The 26,847-nt window shown below is 27.9% G+C and overlaps 1 protein-coding gene across 1 annotated transcript in view; it reads left to right on the top strand.

Moving 5' to 3' along the window:
* LOC111630808 (transmembrane and TPR repeat-containing protein 4-like) overlaps window positions 1-26,847 on the top strand; it is a 50,181-nt gene that overhangs the window by 7,393 nt on the left and 15,941 nt on the right. The window contains exons 4-10 of the mRNA XM_023374966.1: window positions 6,648-6,735; window positions 10,515-10,615; window positions 12,765-12,848; window positions 17,066-17,224; window positions 19,644-19,846; window positions 21,787-21,958; window positions 23,956-24,012. Of these exons, the coding sequence (XP_023230734.1) occupies window positions 6,648-6,735; window positions 10,515-10,615; window positions 12,765-12,848; window positions 17,066-17,224; window positions 19,644-19,846; window positions 21,787-21,958; window positions 23,956-24,012 (864 nt within the window). The remainder of the gene's footprint in view (window positions 1-6,647; window positions 6,736-10,514; window positions 10,616-12,764; window positions 12,849-17,065; window positions 17,225-19,643; window positions 19,847-21,786; window positions 21,959-23,955; window positions 24,013-26,847) is intronic.

The following is a 26,847-nucleotide window of genomic DNA, read 5'->3' as shown; positions in this document are numbered from 1 at the left end:
ATTCTTATGATTCTAGCATGTCGGACAAATATTTATAGAAGCTCACAAAACTTGGCACTATCTATACAAATAAATAAATCAAATTACTGTTAATTTCAGGAAGCCAGTTGTTTTTAGTCAAAATGTGAGAATTTACATCTTAAAATCAAACATTTAATAGTATAGAATGATATTTTAAACCACTTCTGTTAGAATGAAAAATGCTAAATGTGTGCTTTGTAGAGATAAAAGTTTTCCAATGTTGTTTACCAAAATAACCTGAAAAGTTGGGGCTGTGCTTAGTGTCAACAACTCCATCATGCAAAAACACCTAGAAGTTATGAAAAAAAGACTGGAACTATTGGAAAAAAATGTTTGAATGGTAAAAAGGTAATGAAACATGGAATATTAGAATCCTTTTCAGACTGGTTGCATTGCAAGAACTATGAGAATAATTAGAAAAGTATACTCTGTAACAGTGCTGTGGAGTCGGAGACGGGAGAAATTTATGACCAGAGGAGTCAATCGGAAAAAAATGTGTCGACTCTGACTCCCGCATTTTAAATTTACTTTAGCTTTTTTATTTAAATGAAAGAAAATTTATTACGTATTTATTAATTTTTAAAACCTTTTTGTGTTTTGTTATAATTTATTCATTTTAAATAAAAAATGCATCAGTTTAATTTATTAAATGTGTAGTATTTGTGTTTAGTAGTTAAATTGTTTTGACCTGATTGAACTAGAATATTTTTGAATTATTCCTTTATTATCACTGCTCTAAATAAATACTCTATTTTTCTGAATGAGCTAGACTTAATTGATCAGAGTACATATTTTTCTTTTCTGAACAAGGGGCTGAAGTAGCTAGCTAGATTGCACACTTTTCATATGGACTAACTCTTCTGAAAGGGTGAAATTGATTTGCAAATGCTGTAGAATATACGTAGATGTAGAATTTTATTGCCCTCTTTCTCCTCTTATTAAATATTTGTTAAAAATTAATTTTTGTATACAAATAAATACTAATGTAAGTTAAATATTAAGAATAACTATAAAAGTATTTGGGTAAACGGCTTCTTTCAGAGTTCAGAATAGGGTATTCCTTAGCACCTTTGACTTGGTATTTAATTTTGCTGGAGTTGGAGTTGACCCCTAAAATGTTCAAGAGTCGGGTTGAGTGTTTTTTATTGACTTCGCAGCCCTGCTCTGTATATAACATCTTTACTAGAAATAAGATGGACATGAAATTGGGACATTTCATGCAGAAATTATATGATGATACATGGAGGAAATGATACTACTAGACATGAATTTGGTACAGGTTTTGACATTGGAAAATTGTTGTGAAACTCCATTCTGAATTTTAATGTAGTAAATGAAGATATTAGTAACATATGTATCAAAGTCAAATGGGCAAACATATCTTTCGTGAACACCCGTGCACCTATGGAATATAAAGATTCTTTGTGAAGTATACTTTTTATGATGATGTACATACCACAATCCAGAAGGTCCCAAGGAATGATGTATTCATATTGCTAGGAGATTTTAATGCAAAAATTGGGAAAAGAAGAGATTTATAGAGACATAATTGGAAAAGAAAGCCTGCAAGATACTTCAAATGACAATGGAGTCTGATTAATCAATCCACTTAGCAGCAGCCAACAGTTTAATTGTGAGTAGAGTATCAGACTAAAAACAAACCTTGACCTCTCTATATAGAAGTATTGTAAATTGAATTGACCACTTAGAGTATACTCTCAATTATCTGGGCTAATCACCAGTAATAGAGACATGAATAATGTGGAAACACAGATAATTCACAAGACTGTTTTAATGAAAGCTAATTGATGTTTCTTTTATTTAGTTTTTAATTGCACATTAAATTTAACTTAACAGTTTATATATTATGAATAAAATAAGTTTTGAGAGTATTGATTGATTAATTAATTAATAAGCTTTAGATGAAATCAGAGTTGAATGGAACTTTTGACTTAAACAGTAAATTTAGAATTTATTGAACTAGAAACTCACAGTTTACTATCAATTTCTTGTATTATTAACTGGAATGACAAGTTTCCAGCAAGATGATATTGTAAAATGTCATTAATTTTGTGATATTAATGATTCAAAATGTTTTCTTCAAACAATTTTACAATGTAATGAATATGTAATGAATAAAAGAAATAATACAGTGTACACATAAGTAAAGCCATATTGTTCAAGAATCAACCGCACTTACTGTACCTGTAAGGTCATTTAATTTATGTCTTGACATTCTGGAAATAGTTTTGACTCTCAATCTATCATTTTAAATAGCCAGAGTTAACAATATAGATGTTTTTTTTTATTTTAATGCTAATATATGTATTCCTGATGTAAATTTTTATCAAGACGTAAGCATGCATGGATAATTTACAAACGGATAATCTGTACAAGGATAATCAAGAGTATATTGTACTTATAAGTAAGAAATATGGAATCAATATACAAAAAGTAAGAAGTTTTAGAGGTGCAGAATTCAATAGCAATTATTTTTTGGTAGGAGTAACTTTAAAATAAAACTTAATAGAAATTTTCATAGAAAGATGGATGGGCTCTCTTGATATAAATTGCCGTAAAGATGCAGTAATCAAAAAAGAAAAAAAAATGCATTGATGAGCTGCAAGATTTTTTATGGAAATGGAAACAGATAGGACAGAAAATGGAAGTAACACAGCTTTAGACATAAATAACTTATAGCATAATATAGTTAGGGTTAAAAAATACACAGAAAAATGTTTACATAAGAAAAAAGAATGGTCCCAAAAATGATTTGATAATGAATGTAAATTAATTGTAGAGAACAAAAGCTTGACAGATATGGATAAATAACAAAAATAATGTGGAAAATGAACAAAAGTAGAGAGGTCTGCAGGGAAACTTTCAGGTGGATAAGAAAGAAGAAAAGAGTATTTTGAAACAAAATTAGAAATACTGCAGGAAAACTAACAGTAATAACTCAAGGCAGTTTTATAAAGAAATATCTATTTTTAGGAAAGATTACCAGAAAAGAACAGCTATCTTTAAGGATAAGGATGGAAATATATTGGCAGACTATAAGGAAATTTGTCACAGATGGCAAGAATATTTTAAAGATCTTCTCAATTGTGATGAACCAGTAAATATGCTAACATATGAGATAAAAATTTACATGTGAACCATTTATTGCCACACCAACTCCTGCAGAAACAGCAGAGATCATTAATAAGTAAGTCAAAGAATAATAAAACTGCTGGATTTAATGAAATAGCAGCTGAACTGATAAAGGTAAGCAGTCCTGAAATTCCTTAGGCTAATAGTACCAGTATGGAAAAAAGAAGAAATACCTCTTGACTGGAATGAGGTTTTAATAATACCAATCTTTAAAAAAGGTGACATTTGTAACTGTATCAATTATAGAGAAATCTAACTGCTATCAAGTTACAAAGTATTGTCTAACATAGTGCTAAACAGACTAAAATCATATGTTGAAGATATTCTTGGTGATTATCAATTAGGATTTATGAAAAACTATTCAATCATACATCAGATATTAACATTAAGACAGGTTTATGAAAAAAGTTATATATATATGGAAAGGAAATTTTTTATTTGAATATCAATTATAATGAAAAGGTAGATATTACTTTTTGTTGTAATATGATAAAACTAATTGGAAGATTAAGAATATTAATAAAAATACTATTAAAATTATATATAGGAAAAAAACATTGTTAAATGAAGAATTAAAGAACATTAAGCCATAATAAAATATGTTGATAATATTCATTTAAGCAGGTATCACAACTGATGCATGCTGAGATAAGATTGTCCGAACATAAAAGGAATCTTTATGTGATTAAAATTGTAAAACAGAAGTTCCTTAGAGTAGACTGTTGCTTTATATCTTCTTTTGGTGTAATAATCCAGAGAAGAAGCTTTGGCACAGTGACCAAGTCAAAATGCATTTAGAGATAATATCTAACTTTTTGTTGTAATTGATGTTTAAATAGAAAACTTTCCTATTAGCATTGGTGTTATAAGTTCTGACAGCACTTCTAAAATTTTGGAAGGAGAATGCTGTCTTGTAAAAATTAAATTTAAAAAAAATTTTAATAACATTAATGTTTTTTTATTCTTAGAAATTAATCTAATAGGTGAATTGATGATTAAAACCTTTTTTTTTAATAACGTATTTTTGTGGATTGTCCGATATGTCAGACTATCTGGGAGAGACCATAAAATCAGATATTTCCATATGGTAACTGGCATGCTGGTTTATTCTGGAAAAATGCCAGAATGCCAGTTTAAGTGAGGTTATACACCCCTGTCTAAAGGGTGCATAAAACAAAAGAGTTTTGTTCTAAAACTATGAAACTGTCAGCATTACATCAAAAACTACAATTATACAATTAATTTCTGCATTTTGTCTTCTTTCTAATGATGTAAAATACTTGTGGAATGCTGAAAGTGTTTTTTTTATGTTTATTTTATTGTAACTTGATCCAAAAACTCAAAAATAAACATATCAAATTTCAGAAACTCAATGTAAATTATCTCAGTTTACGCTGATTAACATGTGCTTTGTGTGAAATTTGTGAGGAAGATGTTATTTTTAAGATGGATGGTCAGTGGAGCTAGCACTGACTTACTACTAATACAACTAATGTCAATAAGCTGCTAATTGTTATTGCACTGTAAACAAAAACTCTTTCTGATTTTATATTACTCAAGTTACAACATTATTTTATTGTACTTGGAAGAATTTTTTTAAACATCTCTTTAACAATTAGTTTTGTTAGATCTGATTAATTTTATATTTTAGTCACAGTTTTCAATGGCATGCCGTAACCCTGGTGTTTCCAGCATGCTGGTTTCTGCCCCGGTTATATGCATTATGCTGGTCAATCCATGAAAATATGATAAAATTAATTATGTAAACTTAAGCATTATATATTTTGTTTATTTCATCTTTATGTAAGTATAATATAAGATATGCATAAGAAAGTAGTATAAGACTTCCTGAAATAACTAGTGATTTCATTTATTTATTTGTACAAATTTTGCATGTTGTCAAATGTGATAAACTCATCTCAAGTAATAACTAAATAGTTGTCATACCTAATACTGTATTGTGTGTTTAATGTGATATTCATAACCACCATAATCTTTACAATAATCAATTTCTCAAATGTTATTTTTAAATATTGTAATTTTCTATTGACTATTTTTCATTAATTCAAAACCAATGTGTGATTATATATATATATATATGATAATATATTGTCACACGTCAGTCTCAGACTTTTGCATAATAAACATTGTACCAATTCAACAAGTCTAATATTGCACTTCAGCAAACCAGAAGCAATGCCATTATTTCTCTTTCACTTTGAATTTCAATTAAAATATAAATATTGACATGTTTAGTCACATCACATTATTTATGGAACTAAATTTTGAATTAACAATGAAATATTACTCCTTATCCAGGGTAATAAGTTAATTTCATTTAGTTTCATAAATAATGTGATGCAATTATACATGTCAATTTTTATATTTTAATTATATTTCTTCTATTTAAATTTTGATTGTATTTGATCGATTTGAAAAGTGTTCTGTAAAGTTTTCATTCTAAATGATCTGAATATGTTCATTTTATATAAATTAAAACATTAGTAATAGTAAAGTTTAGTATTATTTCATAACTGATGTTGATGTGTTTGTTTCTGTTCCTCCTCTTTGACAGCCCTGCATGTGCTATAAATAGCAGCCTGAATGCACCATATAGAGGTCCTGCTAGCTATGAATTATCATGCTAGTTTGATTCAGATTATTTATTTTTAATTACAAAAATTCGTTTGACTTTTCTATATTTGTATTAACAGTAATTAGAACTAATATTAAACATTAACTCTTTAAGCTCTGAAAACTCACTCCATCTCTGTCGCTAATGACTAAATTGTTTTTAACCCTTAGGCTACGAGGAAAGCTTGTATAGCAAAACTAGACTAACAACTTTTCAATCAGCCAATTTCATTTTTTAATGGATAAGGTCAATTTTGGCTGATTTTGTGTTTAAAGAGTTAATTAATTTTAGTATCAGAGTCTGTGTGTAACAGAATACTATACTAAATGTGTAGTTCTGGATGTAATCTTGTATATGACAGTCATAAAGAAGTATTAGTAACAAGCAGTTTTTTAATTAGAATTTGGAACCTTTCATTTGTTATATGTTGAGTGCATTAGTATTTTTAGAAATACTTCAGTAAGAATTTTTCTGGAAACCTAGTAAGAAGAATTGATTTCTGATTTATTAGAAATCACTCACTTAATGATATAATATATAAGTGTCAATAGTATATGTTTTGTTAGTTTTATGATTATATTTTTTTTTTATAAAACTTGAATTTAAATAGTCAGGAAAAACAGTAATCTTGGATAGAGTCCAAATCTCTTAATGGTCGTTTAATGTGAGCATGTTACAACTTATGAAGTTAATTTAATAAAAACTATTTCATTTTATTTGAAATTTTTAAAGAAAATTTGGAATTTGTATAATTAAGTATCATTTTAGGATAATTAAATCTAAATATTTAATATATTTGAAAATCATGTTGAATTTTTCTTGCTTTTTTCTTTTTTAGGTATCTGCAGTTGTAGGAAGAGCTGATTTATTATGTGCTTTATTTTTTTTCCTGTCATTTTTAGCATATGTAAAAGGTTGTAAGAAAGGTAAATAATTATTTAAATTATACAAAATGATAAATAATAGAAACAATTAGAAATATTTTTTACTAAAAGTAAAATAATTTATAATTTTTATGTGCATACAGTTTTTTAGAATCTAATCTACATAGTATTAGATTGTTGCAAATGATTTTCACTTCTGACTTTGAATGTGTATTAATTTAATTTAAAACTTACATATTCAATCAAAATTGTTTCTACTAATATTAATACACTTTTCCCAATGCAATTGAAACGCATTAATGCCAATTTGATAAAAATCACATGAATGAGAAGCCAAATAGTCATTAAAGGTTTTTTTTATTGCATCCTCTTCCTTGAAGACTTTCCTTGCCAAAAAACTGTCCAAATGTATAATAAAAAGTGATAGTCTGTTGGCAAAAGGTGTGGAGAATAAGGTGCTTGGAGAAGAATTTCATTTGAGTACTTTCATTTTTGTCACAAATAATTAAAGAACTGCAGACTTCCAAATGATTATCCTTATCTCTCTCACTGGTACACATTTGTTGAGCTTCTTGACTTTCCCTAACATGTTTAGATATTGAGAAATTGTTGAGTAATGTCCAGTATTTTAACCTTTCCATGATTTCCCAGACAGTCAGATGATGATCTGATTTGATGATGATCTTCAATTCTGATTTTTGAGATTTGTATTCTTGGAATGAAATTTTCGGAAGCAGTGCCTGATTAAACATGTGGAACTCGCAATGTAAATGAGATCATTTTTTAAATTTACATATTATATGTATACTTTTCCAATTGTAAACATACAGCACTGTTCACATGGAGAAATGTTGAACTACAAGGCTGGAAAGTTTAAGTTTTAAAAAATGGCCATTGCATTTGCAATGACCCAGCAATTATAAAAAAAGTAGCTATATTTTGATGTCTTCCTTAAAAATGATAAGAATATGAGCAATGTTCATAGTCTATCTCTTTGTATAACACATTGACTTATTTTTTAAGTTAAACTAAAAAAAATCACACCACAAACACCAATAAGCAGCAAAAACAACAAAAATTTACTGTAAACTAATATTTTCTTCTGTTTACAATGGATATTGTCAGCTTTAACTGAAAGAATACAGAATGGAACAAGTAAATTTCAGAATAGAATGTTTTAAATCATCAAAGTTCAAGCCTGTGGAGACTTGCACATGTTGGATACAAATATAGACATCTGAAAGCCCAATATTTTTGTAATAAACCAAATGATTGCCAATTAATTGGGCTAATTTACCACTACTATTAATAATTAAATACTGAGTAATTTGGTATTAGAGGTAGACATTGGTAGATATGACGTCCTGGTAGTGTAACTGGCAATGTATACCTCAGGGTCAATTCTTTTCTTCCAGAATATTCTAATTTATTTAATAAATATTAATTTAATTATAATTATTATATTTAATAAGAAATGGTATCTAACACCTACTTCTAGTACCAAAGTACTCAGTATTTAATTAATAATAGTACTGGTAAAATAGCCCAATTAATCTGGCAATCATTTGGTTTGTCAGATTAAAATACCATTGAAGGGAATTAGGCAAGCTCAAATAGTGCTCTTCAAGTTAACAAAATTGAGTCTGTTTCTTTAAAGTTAATTGCTGTCCATCCCTTGAATACTTTGTTGTCACTCAGGTACACTTTCTGGATATTCACTACATCAAAGGCAATTGCTAACAAAGGTATTTTGTAAGAACTCTTACAGCCCAATTTTTATTCCTCTTATCACACAATCTAATCACATACAAAGTGACTGCATTTAGGACTTTAGTTAAGTCTACATGCATTGTTCATGCACAAGAGATAGGAAGGAGCAGCTAGATTTCATCATGTGGTTAGCCAAATAGCACAACTATTCTACAGACTTTACAGAAAATTCACACAACTAATTAAAACTAATAAAAATGATGTGTTTATTGATAGTATTTTTTGAAATATTCTTATACACAAACAATTGTATATCTTGGCACAGTGGACAATAATAATGTTTTATGCTTTTATTTTATACTCGCATACCCCGTCATGACCTCACCTGCTCTTAATACATATAGAACTTTGAAAATTTGAACTAATTCTTCATTAATTAATTTTGGGCGATCACTGTCTAGTATTGCAGTAGAGTATTGCAAAATATAAAAAAGTAAAATCATAAAACTTCTGAATAAGTTATATTTTGAGTTTTGTCACCTGTTGGTATCAAAATTATTTCATTGTTAGGATTTCCAGTTCTGGAAAGCCCTACATACAATTGGCCATAGGAGAAACTCTCTGTATGAAGATCCACTCCAACGTGTTGGAAAGTTTGGCCTTGCTATTTGTTAATTGTAATAGCAAAAAAAGTTTAATTGGAAATTGTAAACATTTAAATTGAAATGGTAGATAGGTAGGAATCATTGGGGTTCTAGGAATAAATGCAATTTCCCCAGTTGCTGGGGAAATTGCATTTATTCCTAGAACCCCATTATTCCAGTTGCTGGTCCAGTGAGAATTATAGTTTCAATGATATTGTCATGCATAGCTATAATTTGTAACCTGGTACCATTACAGAGATTGGGAGGTTGAACATTACGTAACAACATAATTGAAAAACCAAGTTTTTATTTTAATTTATGTGGTGGGAATCCAGATGGGCTGAGACCATTAATTAAGAAACTCTTGTGGATAATGGACTGCATCATCAGTGCTTAAAACTGTATCAGTCGATAGATAATCTCTGCTGTTACTATTGACTTTTTCAAGAATAATGTTATTTATTTCTTCTATTATATTTCTAGGTGAAATTATTGTCCTTTCACACAACCAAAGATACAGTTGATTCAATAAATCTGAAATATCAGGATCAATTTCTTATTATAATTAATATTTACTAAATAATTTAGAATATCCTGGATGAAAATTTATTTTAATTATAATTGTTAATTTTAATAAGAGATGGTACCTAACTCCTGCCTCTAGTACCAAATTACTTAGTTTTTAGTAGTGATTAAGTAGCTGAATTTAAATCTGGTAATTGTTTGGTTTCATTATAAAATATTGGGCATTGAGATGTTTGTGCGTATAGTCAATCTCTTGTTCTAACTGAAGGGTGAGGCCATTGGATTATTATTAATTGCTCCCAAGAATAAACCAATGTCAGGTTTCCAGTTCAATATTACTTCAATGTATCTTGAGTACAATATAATATGTCATGGAAATTCAGGAAATATTACCTGTTCTAAGTTTCTCAAAAGTAATTTACATAACATTCCAATCTGAAACTGTACTCCCATCCACTGTTTTGAATATATGTCTTGTTGATGAAAGAAAAACATGATATTAATGTGTCATTAAACCTGTATATTGCTGGAATTTTAAGGTGTTGATGCACTTTAAGGAGTTAATTAATTTTATTTTTGAAAAGTTTTGAGAATATAAATTTATAATATGTTTTAAATGAAAATCAAATTTGATTGTTTGAATTTTGTTCTAACTGAAAGTATATTAACTGTAGTCAAAGACAAAAGTATTCTTTATAACAATTTTTTGTTCTTTATATATTATATTGTCATTATGTAATTTCTTTGAAAAAATCTATTATAAGAAAGTTATGCATTATTCTGATAGAAAACTAATTTAGTCAAATACCTGCATATTCTATGATTATAATTCAAGTTATACTGATAAAATGGTTACAGATTCTTGATTAATAATTACATTTGTAAAAATAAATTTAACTTATATTATTATTTAATTAATAATAGTTTTTCTTATAATAATAGCTATAGAGGTGAACATTGCATCTTCTTTTACTTGGATAGGAATTTGTTTAATATTGGCAGGAATTTCAATGCTTTGTAAAGAACAAGGTATTACAGTCATTGTAAGTATTATTCAATTCAATGATATTCACTTTAACAGATATATATATATATATAGGTAGAGTAGTAAACTAGTTTTAAGTTATAATGATGATTTTTATTAAGTTGCTTATTCAGTAGTATAAGTATACTGTTTTTAGAACAGAAATAAATAGAATAGGTTGAAGAACATTTGTGCATGTTTATTAAATGTTTTCTCAGCAAAGATAAGGTGTTGAAATGTTAAATGAATAGAAGTTTTGAAGTGTGGTAAATTTTGATTTATGTTAATTAATGATATTTAGTTTTATTAATTAATTGTTATTTTATTATCATGCATTAAATTATCTATTATGATGGGGCATTTCTATTTAAAATTATTTACATTTAATTTATTAATTCCATATTACATAATATGTTCACTTATGTATTAGTTCATAGTTTGATAATTAACAGTAAACACAAAATGTTATCATCAAATAGTTATGCTACTTGTAGTTGTTTGATCATTAAATATTAGTATCCTATACTTAAAATAACTATAACAGTATTAACAGTATGTCTTGTATTAAATGTTGGCATTGTCTTTGCATAAAACACAAAGACAACTTTTTGTCAAACTTTATATTCCATAGAAATACCTTGTAGCTGGTATTGTAATTTCCTGCTTATAATTTGCAGATAATGTGTTAAAAACCTTCTGACTGATGGTTTGACCATTGCATATAATTTGTGACACTTTTTCCAAAACAATGGTCTTAAAGTAATTAATTATTATTAAATTAAAAAGTCATCTTGATATTACAGAATATGATAAGGTGTCTTGTTTACATGTTGGTGGACACAAAAGTCAAAGTGCAGTAACATATTCATTTCTACTTGTGAATAGAATATAGTGTTAATTCTTTTGCCTCTATGTCGTTACTGTATTAAATTCTTTATTATATCATTGTCTAAGTTGGACTTTGTATATTAATAGAACTTATTATACTGGTATTGTTTCCATTTTAGCAAACAGAGGAAATCTTATTCAGAAAAACAAAATATCTTTATTTTTCTCCTGGTGAAAAATAGATATTTTGCAGTCATACATCATTTTATTTTATTTTTTACTGTTATGCTGTCTGTCATGACCCTTCATCATTATTCACAAGTAAATAATGCTTTAATTTTTATATTGCGTGCTTTAAATTAATACATCAATTTAATTTTATAAGAATTTATGAATTTGATATAATATTGTAACAAAATTTTTATTGAATATTTTTCAAATTTATTTATATAGCAATACTATTGTTCAAAAGTTGGTTTTAAAATATTGATGAGAAATTTAAACAGCATTTTTTCACAAATGTTTTTAGGATGTTTTTTCTTTGTTTTTTAAGAAACATTAAAAATACTTTCATGTGCTTATTTAATCTTTTAGTATTTAATCAAACTTCTTACACATTTAAAGTTTGTTTCTGTTTATTTACATAATTTCTTGTAAAAACATAAGCTATTAAAAAATTTATAATAATTAATATAGAAAGAGGTCAACATAAAAAGTTAACATATATAGGTAAATTAATGCATTTTACGGCATATAAGATACAAGTTTTATTCAAAACAAAAAAGGCTAAAAAATTTGCCTTGCATCTTATATGTGAAGTTGTAATCTCCCATAGGCCTGATGACTCAAAGAGCTTTCAATAGGCTACTGCAGGTAACCACTACTTAGTCAAATTCTTGAATAAAAATGTTATTGTTCAGTTAAATGTATTATTATTATTTTTTTTATTAATTTTTGCTATAGCTAAGCTAATAATTTTATTAATGTTTGCTATAGCTAAGCCACTTGTATTCAAGTGGAATATTTTAAAAATAAATTCTAATTGTAAATGAATTTTTTAAAACTCCTATTTTCTTGATAAATAAAGTATGTATTCTAATTTTACCTTTTTGCCCAGAATTATAATAAAACAAAATTTTGGTTGCAGTGCATAAATTGCAGGATGGTTTAATTAAATATAAAAATACTTTTAATTTCCTAAATATTCTGTGCTGAATTGAGAGCACATCTTTTGTGGCTATGCATCTTATATGCTGTAAAAAACAGTAATTTTAATTATTAATAAAACATTTGTATCTTAAGTTGTTATCCATGTTTTCTTTTTCTAATTTTAATTTCAGGGTATCTGCAGTGCCTATGATATTATTATTAATTGTAAAATTGACCTTTCATTAATCAGCTTGTTGAATTTATCCACATATAAAGTAAGTATTTTATTTCTTATAGTTAATTATCGTAATTTATTAAAAATGGTCAATTGATAAAGATTTAACCCTGCTATTATTTTGTGAAGACTAGTTTGTTTATTCAACAATTATAAAACATTTCAAATATTAATATTTTGGTAGTGATATTTGCATTTTATACATATTTAGCAAAGTTTATACTAATCAAATAGTATCATTACAATAAATAGTTTAAAAATATAATTAGTTGATTGTGAAGTGGTATTTGTGATTAAATGGTGATACACCTTGGGGCATTCTGTACCAAGTGATCAAGTCTCCCCACCTAACTACCTTCGATTTTGATTAAATTTGATGTGTAGCTTTCTAAACTAACAAAGGAAATTATGAAAACTTTTAGGCCTCGATATGCAATATGTCAGTTGTAGGAGTCCCTTAAGTTAATATAGTTAAAATGCTGTGATAGCAATTCAAAACATTTTTTTATTTTTGGCATGCTGCCATACAGCAACTAAGGTTGATATTTTCTTGAATTACAATTAAACTTCTATATAACAAAGTTGCTAAATCCTGAAAACAATTTGCATTAGGGAAATTGTATTATACAGAAATTACACTTTCTGGTGAATAAAGTATTATTTTAACATAATTTAAATTAATATAAACATAATATACAGTAATAATGTACTATAAATGTAATTTTAAAATTAAAATTATTTTAATTAAGTATATATTTGTGTGTTAAAGTACAAGTTAGTTTAACTACATTTTTGTAAAAGTTTGTAATTTTTTGTTGCACAGAACAATTACAAAATGTTCTCTCTTCATAATATGTTTGACACTTATTAAGAGCAGTAAAACTACTTTATCTAAATCAGCGTACACACAGGTTCTAGCATGTTTTGCTATGGGTCTTGCATCATAAACTAATTTCAAAATTCATTCATGATTTGTTGTTTTGGTTGATAAACTACTCACAGAAATTCCAAACTTTGCTGTGATGACATTCTTTTTTGAGCCTTTATCAACTTCCCACAACACATTAATTTTTTTAGTAATATTTTGCTTTGACATTTTTCTACTACAGTATAGAACTATCCACTCTCAAACCTGAAGTTACAATAAAATTGTAAAGTTGCATTTCACTTTTTAATATTTCTGAGAACTCTGATAGACAAAATTTAGGAAAGTTCTTTCAAACTTAACATACCATTCAATACTGTAAAAATGATTTGTGTATCACTCATCTCAGCCACCTGCACAAGAAAGACTGCTTTTTCAGTTAAATACTGTACACAATAAAAACATCACTGATATCCATATTCACTGTACAGGCTGCCATGATTTTATGACATGGATGTGTTTCCAGAGTAAGCAACATAAATGAAATTGATGCAAAATTAATCCATCATACTGTTCAGGATAGTACACTGTTATAAAGTGAATAGAGATGCTTTTGAAATTGCCCAAAAATTTATACAGTAAAGTAATTTTTCAATAAAAACATGTTAACTATAAGTTACAGTATTACTAAGAAATACTGTATAATATGGTATTAAATTTATTTATTTTACTACATTAATACTGTAACTCTAAAACATTTGTTAATTGTAAATTGTTTAGGTCCAAATGCATTGACAGATAATTTCTTTCTCCCTTCTTTACAACTGGGAGCCACATGGAGGCAGATTACAAGATGGTGTTGAAAGCTAATGACCAGTATTTGTTACACCTGGGCTGTGGTTTTACAAAGGGTTTACAGAGTCGTACTTGAAATTGAACCTAAATTTGAATTCAACCGAGATAGAGTTACCGACTTTTAATGATTGATAGTCCTTACAAATTTTTAAAAAGTTGTTATGTGGAAATTTAACTTCATTATTTAGAAGCAATTTTACATATTGTTTGGCTGAATGAGCAGTGTACAATGCAAAAATTCATTATACAGAGAAATTTGCTATATACAAATGTAATATGGAAATTTGACTGTATATGTTTTTTACTGGTTATCGGCATTTAGTTGTGTTATTAAGTACATTACACCTGATATAGTAGTAATGGCTATATTTTGTTGGAAATTGCTGCAGCAGTTTACTGTTTTCATAGTGTAAACTGTATAAATTTGAAGGGTCAAACTTGATTATTCTTCTTACCAGGTACAGTCAGTTGAATAAATTTGCTACAACAAAAAGAGTCAAATTTTTGACAGCTATATTTTCTAAACACTAAACCTTTTCAGATTCCAGCAAAATATGTAAAATGTAGCAATTCACATTCACCTGATTGCAGCTTCAGGTTTACAGAGTTTGTTTTGAATTGGAATGCATTGAATAGAATGCATTTGTAGAATTCAAATTTGAACAGGCCTGAATAAGGTGTGCTGAGCCATACTATGTCAACCAGGTTATAAAGATGTATTGTATCATGCCTGCCATGCTTGGATAACTGTGTCCTCTCCCAAGAGTTGATATAATTGGAGTTATGGCTAGCTTTAAATATTTTAATGGACTCTGATGTGGTCCCAGTTTGTGGAGGATCTGATGAGCTGTGTCTCATATAATTTAACCTCTATATGGTCTTTCAAGATAATGATTTTCATGATTTGCTGGAAGCTGAAGAGGTTTAATGATCTGAAGATATTATTAATACATTTTATATTTTCTGAACAAATTATCTCAGGAATAGTCTCACAGGAAAAGATATTCTCCTGTGAGATTATTGACTAGATGGTTGTTAATAAATCCTGTAAATTTTATTTTTAATTTCAAGATCAACATGCTTCCAGAAAATTTGATACTTACTTTTGCTCATTTTTGAATCCTATTATCTCAAAAATGATATGTCCAATTTTTTTTGCTTTGACCATCATTTGAAAGAGCCCGCTTTTCTCTACAAGAATATTATATTTGTTTTACTCTCCTGGAGAATAAGGTGCTGACAGCTGGTTAAGCTGAAAAATTTGAACTAAGTGCCATTTAAGAACTCAAATTTTTATATGTATCTTAGTGTTTTAAAGGCAAAGGCCATACTATTATACTTTTCAGAATACTAAATGTATAACACCATAATGGGAAAAGCTGACAAAAGAGGGACAAAGACCCGAAATGCATCTTGGCAAATGGAAAAAGAGAATTAAACAGATGTATAGAAAGCCTTGTGTCATTTATATTACATTTAATTGTGAGAAATAATCAAATAAGAAGATTGGCATGGCTTCACATAAATAAGAATTAAAATTATGTTGTTACTGTGTTGTGTAATGCACAAATTTTGTTGTTTATTGTTATTTATAATCATTGTTTGTTTTAATTTTTTGAGTTATGTTTTTTATATAACTTCGTATATTTGCATGTCTAATTATTTTTATTTATTTGTTTACTTCAGTTTTAATTCGATGCATTAGATTATTCAATCTGTTTTAAAAAAAGTCAGTTTAAATGCCAGAACATTTGAAGTTTGAAACATTCAGTAAACCATTCAGTTTGAATGTTTAGAACCTGAAGCAGGCTCATAAACTAGGCTGTAAATTTAATAAATATAAAAATCTTATGAATATACAAAGAAAAACTTTGCTTGCTTCTGTTTCTTATCCATTGTTTTAACACACTAGTGACAGTCCACAAAGAATACACACACAAAGACAACTTAGGCAGAAAATGTTTGTTTGAATAAAGTATTGCTGAAAGACATAAGGAAGATGTGAAATTAAATATTTAAGGAATTTAGGTTTTCTTAAATAGCTGTGTTTTCTTCTTGAAACATAATTATTTTCTATTATATTTCTATAAATATTCTGCTCTCTAGTGCAATAGCTTATTTTTCAACCCTATTTTAGAAACTAACTATGCATTATTTACGTTTAATTGCTATATAAATGGTCATCTTTGGCACTTCAAATATGCTCATTTAAAGGCAAGATGTGTTGGCTGGTAACAGATTGTTAACTATAAGTTAACTTATATTTGGCTATCAGCATGTTAGAAATCAATGTTTTCATTATTCTATTTGTGATAAACTTTTGAATAAATTTAAATTAGTTTTTTATGTCAGGAAATTGACTGAGATATATAACAATCAATTTTTTAAGCTTAAATTTGCAAAAAATAAATTAATAATTGTAAGTCTTATATTAATAAATATTTTGTGAATTATATTGAAATTTAATATATAATAATTTATGTAGCAATTTTTACAGTAATGATTTTTAATAATTTTTTTTTATTTATTGGTTATAGAATCAAAAATGGTTATCTCAATTCCTTGGACGACAAATTTTTCTTACAGTTGGTGGAATGATTTTATTATTTGGGAGATGGCAAATAATGGGAGCCCGTGCACCCGTTTTTCAGCATGTTGACAATCCTGCATCTTTTGAAGAAAATTTAATTCTTAGGGTAATATTTATATTTAAATGTATAATAGAAAAGATATTTAACACAAATGCAGTTTTAACATAAATGTCCAAAAGTGTTTTAAGGTAAGTCGTCCCTTGATAGTACGACGTTTTGTAATCCAACATGCTCAGTAGTCCGACGCACTTCCCATCAAGGTCACTGTAGTCCCCGTCCCCGTTACGTGTCTGCTTGCACAGAAGCATGTCACGTCATGAATTTCCCCATCCAATTCTTACACGATGACACACATTTTGTGTCTTTTCCATGAGCAATTCTGTTCGAACAGTTGGAGTAGGGTTTTTGTGTGTGTTTTGTGTGTAGGGTTTTAGTGCCAAAATTTTATTTAATTAATTTGGAAAGTTCAGTTCAATGGCGAGCACAAGTTCAAAATGAAAGCATAAAACGCTGACCCTTAATTAATTAACCACTTTAATCTCTCATATTTAATTGACCTTCAGGAGGAGCTTTCAAAACAAACGATGGTTGCGTTTGAACAGAACAAAAAATTTAAAATATTTTAGAATAAATAATTTAAAAGTTAGTACTGGAACTTATATTGTAAAAGTTATGAAAATCTCTGAAGGTTCAGTACTATCTTTTACATTGTTTATTCTTGAATGCTTTAAATTTTTTGTTCTGTTTGAACACAACCATCATTCATTTTGTATGTTCCTCCTGAACGGAAATGTTAGAGATTAAAGCAATTAATGCAATTTTTAAGGTCTTTTTTTGAAGTGCTTTACTATAGTTATATATTATTCCTGAGTAACTGTTTTGATTTATATAAAAAGAGCATGTAGAAACAGCAAAACAACAGTAGAATTGATTTGTTCAAAATCAGTAATAATTAAGGCAAACTCCAGCAGCTTAATTCAGTTTTACTAAGCAATGCACCCAAAAATTTGTAATAAGTTTCTTCAAAATTTTACATGTGAATAATATGATTTAAACATTTGAGATTTTTGTGTATACTCCACGCAGGATAAAGAGCAAAGACGGGGTTGCTATTGAGAAAGGATGCATATGCAGTAAAATATACATTACTTTTCACTGTACTGGGCTAAAGTGATATCTGGCCAAGTGCCATAGTGGGTGATTATAGGCCGTTGGCGTAGGAGTCGTCCCTAGTTGGCTCTGTGAGTAACCATGGATGGCTATGTATGATTAATATGTCTGGAAGTGAAGGGTTGGATGGAGGTAGCTGGCAATGCATCCATACAGTAAGTAGGAGTTGTGGGTTCAAGTCCTGCTCTGGACTGATTGTTTTCTTCCAGAATATTGCAAAATATAATAATGATGATGTAAATTGTCATGAAATTTTTTTACATAGCATTTGTCATAAACATTATTTTGTCATTATTGTACATGACACATTGATACAGTTCAAAGCTGTCGATAATACTTGCCATTTACAGTGAGAGCAACAAGACATTTTATGTTGACAATTAAAAATATTTGAAAATGGCAACTGACAATACAAATGTGCTACTGCCTTTTATAGATACTTCTTGTTCTAAAAGAAGTCATAAATTCAAATGAAGCAAGTTGTCCTAAATGTATATTCATGCAGTAGAAAAGCTAATTTAACCTTAAGCATAGAAGAAGTCACAAGCCTGACTGATGTGTTATCTTTACTATCTTTGCATAGAAGAAACATCAGTTTCTTGTTAGAGTATCCAAATTGTACAATTAAAACAACAAAAATCCTTACAAATTAAATTAATCAATTAATAACAAAAACACTAAGGAAAAAGATAACAACTTTGGATAATCAGTTCTGCCAGACTAGTCTGCTTTACAAAAACAAAAGTAGCTTTACAAGAATCAGCTGCTTTTGTGATGGAATGATACACACACAAGTAATGTGTTGTTTTTTATCCTACAGACATTATAGTATTTTCAAAGGCAATCTGAATGGTTAAATAATTAGAATGGTAAACTTTCAGAATAAATAGTAACTTTACAGGTTTATTAGTTTTTTAGAATATTATTTTTTATCTTTTAATTATTTTTTTGAAAATATGTATGCATGTATACATAAAAAAATTCTTATCTCACTGGAACTGGACAATGTATTAATATAGAATACACACCATAGCCTCAGATAAGTTCAGTAACTCTTGAATTTTGAATGTTTTAAATTTTGTCTTCTTTTTCAAACATTCCCTTTTAGAATGACTTTTCTGACAAAGATTTTGGGGATAGACTAAAAATGTTCTTTGAGATTTGAAGTTATGTTGCTGGACTTATCTGAGTCTGTGGTGTATATTTTTATGTTATATATATAAATATATGTATATATATATATATGTTTGAAAAGAAAAATGAAGAAAAGACTGGCATGTGTGTTATCAAGAAAATACTTATAAATAATAAACATTAATAAGTTACTGTATTAATAATAATAATATATTTTTAGGTTATAAATTATAATTATATTTACACGTTGAATATATGGATACTTTTGCATCCTTTATGGCTTTGTTTTGACTGGTCGATGGGATGTGTACCATTAATACGATCTGCATCCGATTTTCGCCTCATCGTTGTAATAATATTTTGGGCCGTGTTTGGCTTATTTTTCTACTTTGGAGTTTTATCGGGAGATCGAAAAATAAGAAGGTAAGTAATTGAAAAGCTTAAATTACAACCAAAATGATATGATAAATTATATTTTCACTTTATATTTTGATTAATATTTGTTTATGGATACAATTTCTGTAATTACTCAGGATTTTTATATTTCTTCTTAAATGAAGTTAAGACTATTTACAAAAATATAAAATTTTTGAGTCTATCTTAATCCTTTTTTACACCACCCCAGAAGTAACAGTCAACATGGGTTTTTTTCTTTTTGAAGAATATACTTCTTAAAAACAAAGGTAAATAAACAGTAAAAAACAATTCACAATGTTAAAAACGATCAAGTGTCAGCCTTCTGTTTTAGGATCTGACACTTTACATTAAAAACATGAAGAATTCTTCTCACCACATTGTCCTTATCCATTTTTAACTGCTTCAGGCCCTCTGGTGGTAGTTACGAGTTATCCTTACTTAATTTGCATATGGATACAATTTCTGTAATTACTCAGGATTTTTATATTTCTTCTTAAATGAAGTTAAGACTATTTACAAAAATATAAAATTTTTGAGTCTATCTTAATCCTTTTTTACACCACCCCAGAAGTAACAGTCAACATGGGTTTTTTCTTTTTGAAGAATATACTTCTTAAAAACAAAGGTAAATAAACAGTAAAAAACAATTCACAATGTTAAAAACGATCAAGTGTCAGCCTTCTGTCTTAGGATCTGACACTTTAAAAAGGATTAAGATAGACTCAAAAATTTTATATTTTTGTGAATAGTCTTAACTTCATTTAAGAAGTAATATTTGTTTATTAAACTTCAAAACAAAAACTACTTATTTATCATCATTTCAACTATTCAATACATTAAATATGTTTTTCACTTCAAATGTTTAAAAATTATTACACATGTACAATAAATGATAACATAATGTAAACAAATTCAGAATTCTAAATAGTTTAAGTCAAATTAACTGGGTTATTTTTGGGCTGTAAGAAAAATGATTATACTAATAAATTTAGTCTAAAAATAGATGATTAGGATGCCATCTTGAATTAATAATAATTAGAAATGAACACTTCCAGTTTGAAGGATGCTTATGTGGCATTCAATGTTTACTTACTTGCTAGTCTAAGGATGCCATGTGTATCCATTTTATTATGCCTATTTCTGTTATATTTTACTTGATCACTAAGTTAAGTGCGTTATCCTTGCCTGGCATAGTCAATGTATTTTATTTGACAGGAAATTTTTACTTTTCAGAATTTTTACTTATTATTGCAAGTTTTTTTTATGATGACTAATAACAAAAATTTATGATCTTACATAATTTAAATTACTTCATTAGGTTAGAAAGGCACTTTTTCTGACAATGAATTTTAGTTATCTGAAAGTATCTTTCTTTATGTATTTTATGAAGCAATCAGATGCATAAATTTTGCTGAAAATTTTGAAGATATGTTGTTAATATAATAAATGGATTGAGATCCAAACAATTGAAAAAATTAAATTTAAAATCTGCTTAGTTTAATGAACTAGCTGAAACAAAGAAATCTGACATAAAAAGATGGTTAGGCTGAAACAGTTTGCCCATGCAAACTTCATTTATTATTTGTAACACCCCTTTTGTTGAAAAGAGAATGTGTGTGTTTTATTAGAGAGTGGCACTTACCAAATTCTTTAAGTACTGTAGAGCCCTGATTACCTATTAATATGATCTTTAGGATCCAATTTATTGTTTAACTTTGTTATTTTACTGTATTTTTGTTGTTTATATGTGAATGCTCAGTTATGTATTCTGTTAAATATATTTTAACTTTTTCAGTTTTGGTAAACATTTTTTGTTTTCAATGCATACATGTAAATCTCAAGTTATATTTAATTAAAATAAAATTTTGTTAGTAAAACTTAGTTTTTAACTGTATAATTTAAATTATCATCAGAAATTTATAGTAATATATATTTTTATTATGTAGGTTAACAACAATGGGTTTGGCATTTCTTATTGTGCCATTCTTACCAGCTTCTAATATATTCTTCAGAGTAGGCTTTGTCATAGCAGAGAGAGCATTGTTTCTTCCAAGTTTAGGAATTTGTTTTTTAATAACAATAGGATTTCATCAGATCTGTAATTCTTCAAATCAACAGGTAAATGTTTAATAAATTTCAAATTTATAAGAAGATAAACATTATTTTATTAAATATTTATTGTTTATATTATAAATTTTTCCTATATGTAATCAATGACTTTAATAGTGTAATGCACTGTTTAGTCTGCTCAGAATTAAACTTAATGATCGGTGTTACATAAATGAAAATTGTTTCAAACAGTTGCTAGGCCTGAACTTTGGATGGGGCCAGAAGAAATAGCAAACTTCTGGTCCCCATCCTTGTCAGCAAAAATTAAAAAAATTCAAAAGTATTTATTATATGAAAGAAATGACTATTTACAAAAAATGGGGTTAGCTTAGACACACAACTAAGTTAGTAGTGATAATTCATCCAAATGCAAACATTATAAAACTTGGAACTATAATTAGTAAAACTTAAAGTTCTTGGTATTTCTATAGAGAATTAAAGGTAATTCATAAACAAATCACTTACAAAACTCTTAGAACATAAATCATGAAACTGTCACACTAGGAATGATGAAAGAATCCAATCACTTTACTAAATCTTGCACTCTGGAGAATCACCTCACTTGCATTTGATAGCTTCACCTAATCAGTCTCCTGTTACTCCATGATTTTATGTCTCGACTGTGACATTACATTAGCGTGTGCCACTCTATCCTATTTACATACATACTTACTAACAAACGCTTTTATTTCTTTGCAATCTTTTATTTAACAAGAGCCATTCCAATCTTTCTATAAATTTATCAGTAACAATGGGATTAAGTAACTACTCTAATCTATTTGAAGATCTCTTAACCCGAAATGCCATGTTAGATTGGTGACAGCATGTAAGTAACCTTTGTTTTTTCAAACTTAGATTGGGAGGTGTAGAAGTTTTTGTCTTTTAAACAAAATAAAAATGTTCCTAAACTAAAATAATAACTATAACTAAAGAAAACCCAGAAATAAAAAACAGATTTGACTCCTTACAATAGTTCATGTTTTGAATGCAGAGTTTATTCACCAAATCTTTATTTTACTTTTTTGACACTTTGGTCACAATAGACATTTCAGAAACAGTTTTATTCTTCAGTTGTTTTTTAAAGGGTCAAGTTTAACATTATTTGAGACTGAAAACATGAACGGCATGTATATATTTGTTTTATAAATAATTAGAAAAGTCCCAAAGGACATTTGTCATTTGAGGTTGATTTAAACAAATCCATAACAAATTTTTATGTAATGTTGGTATATAATAATACAAAAATAATTTTTATTTTGGAAACCCCTGAAGGTTTCTTTGCATATAAACCCCTTTTCAGGGTGTTTATATGCAAAGAAACAAATTTGTTCTGTCCTTCCAATCTGATGCTCACCAGAGGTCAAAAACCACTCAAAAGAAAATTTTAATTCACAGATCTTGACCTCTCGTGAATGTCAGATTGGAAGGATGGAACAAATTTGTTTATTTGTCTATAAACCTCTTTAGTGGTTTCCAAAATAAGTGATTAAATCTGACAAATATTGCTGATTTTAGTTTTATATTAAATAATTTTTATAGGACTAATGGCTTTTCTGGTGACTTAATGCCCATATCCACAAATTTAACTGATTTGTTTGTTTTTTGATACTTATTATATTTTCATTCTCATAAAACTTTTGAGCTATTCTAAGCATCTCTGTTATCATTATTATGCATTTGTTTTTGTTTGGTTAAGCTTAGCTTTTTCTCACTTACACTAATATAATAATTAATTGAAATATTAAACATTGGTTTGAACTGGCATTATCATCATTTTTAAATAAAAGTTTTTTATTAATTATATTGAAAACTGATAATTTGCTTGTTGTGACTTAAAAGGAAGGTAATCTGTATTGCAAACATTAAAATCAAACAGAGTACATTTTGTTTTTATGCTTTTTATATAGTTTTTATTTTATCATTGATTGTATATTTCTTTTCATTTATTAATTTTATTAGTAAGCATAATGAAACATATTTTTGATTTGTGCTTTTCGTTTATTCAGATGAACATTATCTGCTTCAGTGTTTTAATAGCAACATATGTTGGAAGATCTATACAAGTAAGTTCTAATTTTTGTTTTACAAGCAGACTTTATAAGTTGCAGAAAATATTTTTTTTTAACAGTTCTAAACATTCATTTGATGATATATTCTATAAGTAATGTAGTTAATGATGTTTTCTTGAAATATTATGTCGGTAAATTAGAATAAATTTCAAAATGTATAGGAAGATGTTTTTTATTTCTTTATAAATATTGGAAATATTTTATGAGAGGGCAACTTATCTTGCATAAAAAAGTTATTTAAAAGAAGTTATGTATTTTAAATATTTACCTATAATTGTAATTTGTAAGAATTTTTAAATCATTGTTTTGTTCCATTTTTATCTGAAGAAAAGTTGATTTATTTTAAGTACTTGTAATTTGTGTGTACTATTAAATTGATCACATTTCAAGTTAGTATTATTTACCAATATGTATCTCTTACATATGATGACAATGACATTTGTTTGATTTATTTCATTTTTTTTGTAAATGCTTGAAAGTAGTTTAATAACTGAATATATTGGAAATTTTTTATCTTTTCTTCAAAATGAAACAGTTTTGGGGAGTATTTCTGAATTTATGATGTCATTCAGTGTTAAATTGAATTTATTTTTTATTTGGGGATATCAAATCAGTTAACACTTTGTTACTTGAGGAATTGTATAACTATTGGCCAACTAGTTATTAATGTCCAGTTATTTATTTTTTTAGTTTAATATTAAATTTGAATCTCTATCTAAATTGGATTTTATTACACTACAGAATTCATAAAAATTATTATTTTTGATATTATACAAGGGGAGTCCAATATTACTTCCCTTGATTTCACATATGGAGTACTATATACTCCACACGGCGAATCAAACCAAACTGTGGTTGGTGGCACAGTGGAATTGGACGGTCCTGCAACATGCTCCGTATAGTCAGATTTAACCCCCTCAGATTTTCATTTATTCGGACCTTTAAAGAAATTTTTGGCAGTGAAACGCTTTGCGGATCAGGAGGAATTGGAAGGCACCATTTTGGACTGCTTCAAGCAACTTGACAAGCAACAGTACTGTGAAGGGGTGTTTATACTAGTGTCATGCTAGGATAAATGTCTGAATGTTTATGACAATTATGTCGAGAAATAAATGAAAGTATGTCATTTTGGTGGAATGTATTAAATATTTTCTTTAATTATAAATGTTGATGTAATTTTGGCTTGTGCCTTTAATATTGGACTTCCCTCATAATTTGTTGATGACATTACATATTCCATGTTACTTGGTCCTTCTACATTGTAAGTGGCATATCATAGAACAGTAAGAAAATTAATTATTTCATTTTGCAATGAGATAAAATTAGAAAAATGTATTTTTACAATTACTTGACAATAATGTCATATGTCCTATAACAGATAATGGATGGAATAGTGTTACAATGAAACATTACCATTTCTGAATGTGACTACATATAGAAAAAAAAGTGTAATTTGAGATTGATTAATATAAAAGGTAATGGCAGATTCCTACTCATGTGGAAAATTAGGGAAAATTATGAAGTCAGAAAATTTGTCAAAAGTTGTCAAAAAGTCAGGAAAAATCAAGAAAATTGTCTCCTTGGTTGCCTTGTTGATTTTGTTTCTTGACAGTATGGCTGATCAAGTGTAGCTATCTGCAGGTGGTAAGAAAATAATGTGGTGCAATGCAGCTTACAATTGGGAGAAATTTTGGTTCAGGACCAAAAATATCCCACAATCATACACAAAAGTCCCTAAAAATTATTGTGCACAAAATAAAACCATAATGTATGAACCAATTAATAATTATTACCACATAGTTTGAAAAATTCAAAGTAAGTCATAAAAATAATTAAGTAGGCTTACCATACTTTTTGCCATGCAACATAAACTGATAAGTTAACATAAATATTTCAAACATTGCTAAACCTGATATATAATAAAGCTACTCACCAACCGAATGCCGAAAATCTATCGGGCTAGTATAAGGCTAATTATTAAATGAATTATGTAACCAATTTGGCTTTAGAGGTAAGCGTTAGGCGCCATCTCTTATTAACATCAATAATTATAAATAAATTAATTAATTTAAATAATTTAGAACCGCTGGGAGAAAAAATCAGCCCGGAGCAGGACTCGAACCCACAACTCCTGCTTACCGTGCAGATGCGTTGCCAGTTACGCTAACCGGACCTCCAGTTTGATCTCCTCTTCCAGCGTATATAAGCTAACTATATAACCATCAACAGTTATTACAATGCCGGCTGGGGACACATTCTGTGCCCAAGTCCTACGTCCTATAAGGCACTCAACCGGCCATTGCAAGCCAATTTAATAATTAGCCTTATACTAGCCCGATAGATTTTCAGCATTTGGTTGGTGTGTAGCCATAAATATTTCATATTAAAAGAATGCTTAATTTAAACATGTGTCATCATAATAGGATAGATACATAGCATAATCAATTATAATCCTGATGTAATATGTTGATTAATAGAAATAAAATTGAAGTCAATGTCATGAATGATTATTTTTATTTTTAGCACAGGTATTAATTAATGGACTTTTTGATTTCCAAAAATGTAAAATTAATTTATGGCAATGACTTCAGAAAACATTTTCCTATTATTGAAATTATTTTCCCACCATGGCCAGTTTGTTTAACTTCTAAAGCACTCCTTTACATTACTTAATTAAAATAATTTTAAAAAGTTAATAGGAAAAATTACATACATTTAACATTTCATTTTACAAATTTAAATAATTTCATTAAAACATTATAGTTTTTTGAAATTACTTTGAATTTTAAAACAATACAATTTGAATCTAATCTTTGGTAATTGAGCCAT

Source organism: Centruroides sculpturatus, unplaced genomic scaffold (genome assembly GCF_000671375.1).
Source record: "Centruroides sculpturatus isolate CEXI.00-Female unplaced genomic scaffold, Cexi_2.0 scaffold754, whole genome shotgun sequence".
NCBI classification, from domain to species: Eukaryota; Metazoa; Arthropoda; class Arachnida; order Scorpiones; family Buthidae; genus Centruroides; species Centruroides sculpturatus.
Note: the sequence above shows the minus strand (reverse complement) of the source record. Positions and strands in the feature narration are given on the sequence as shown.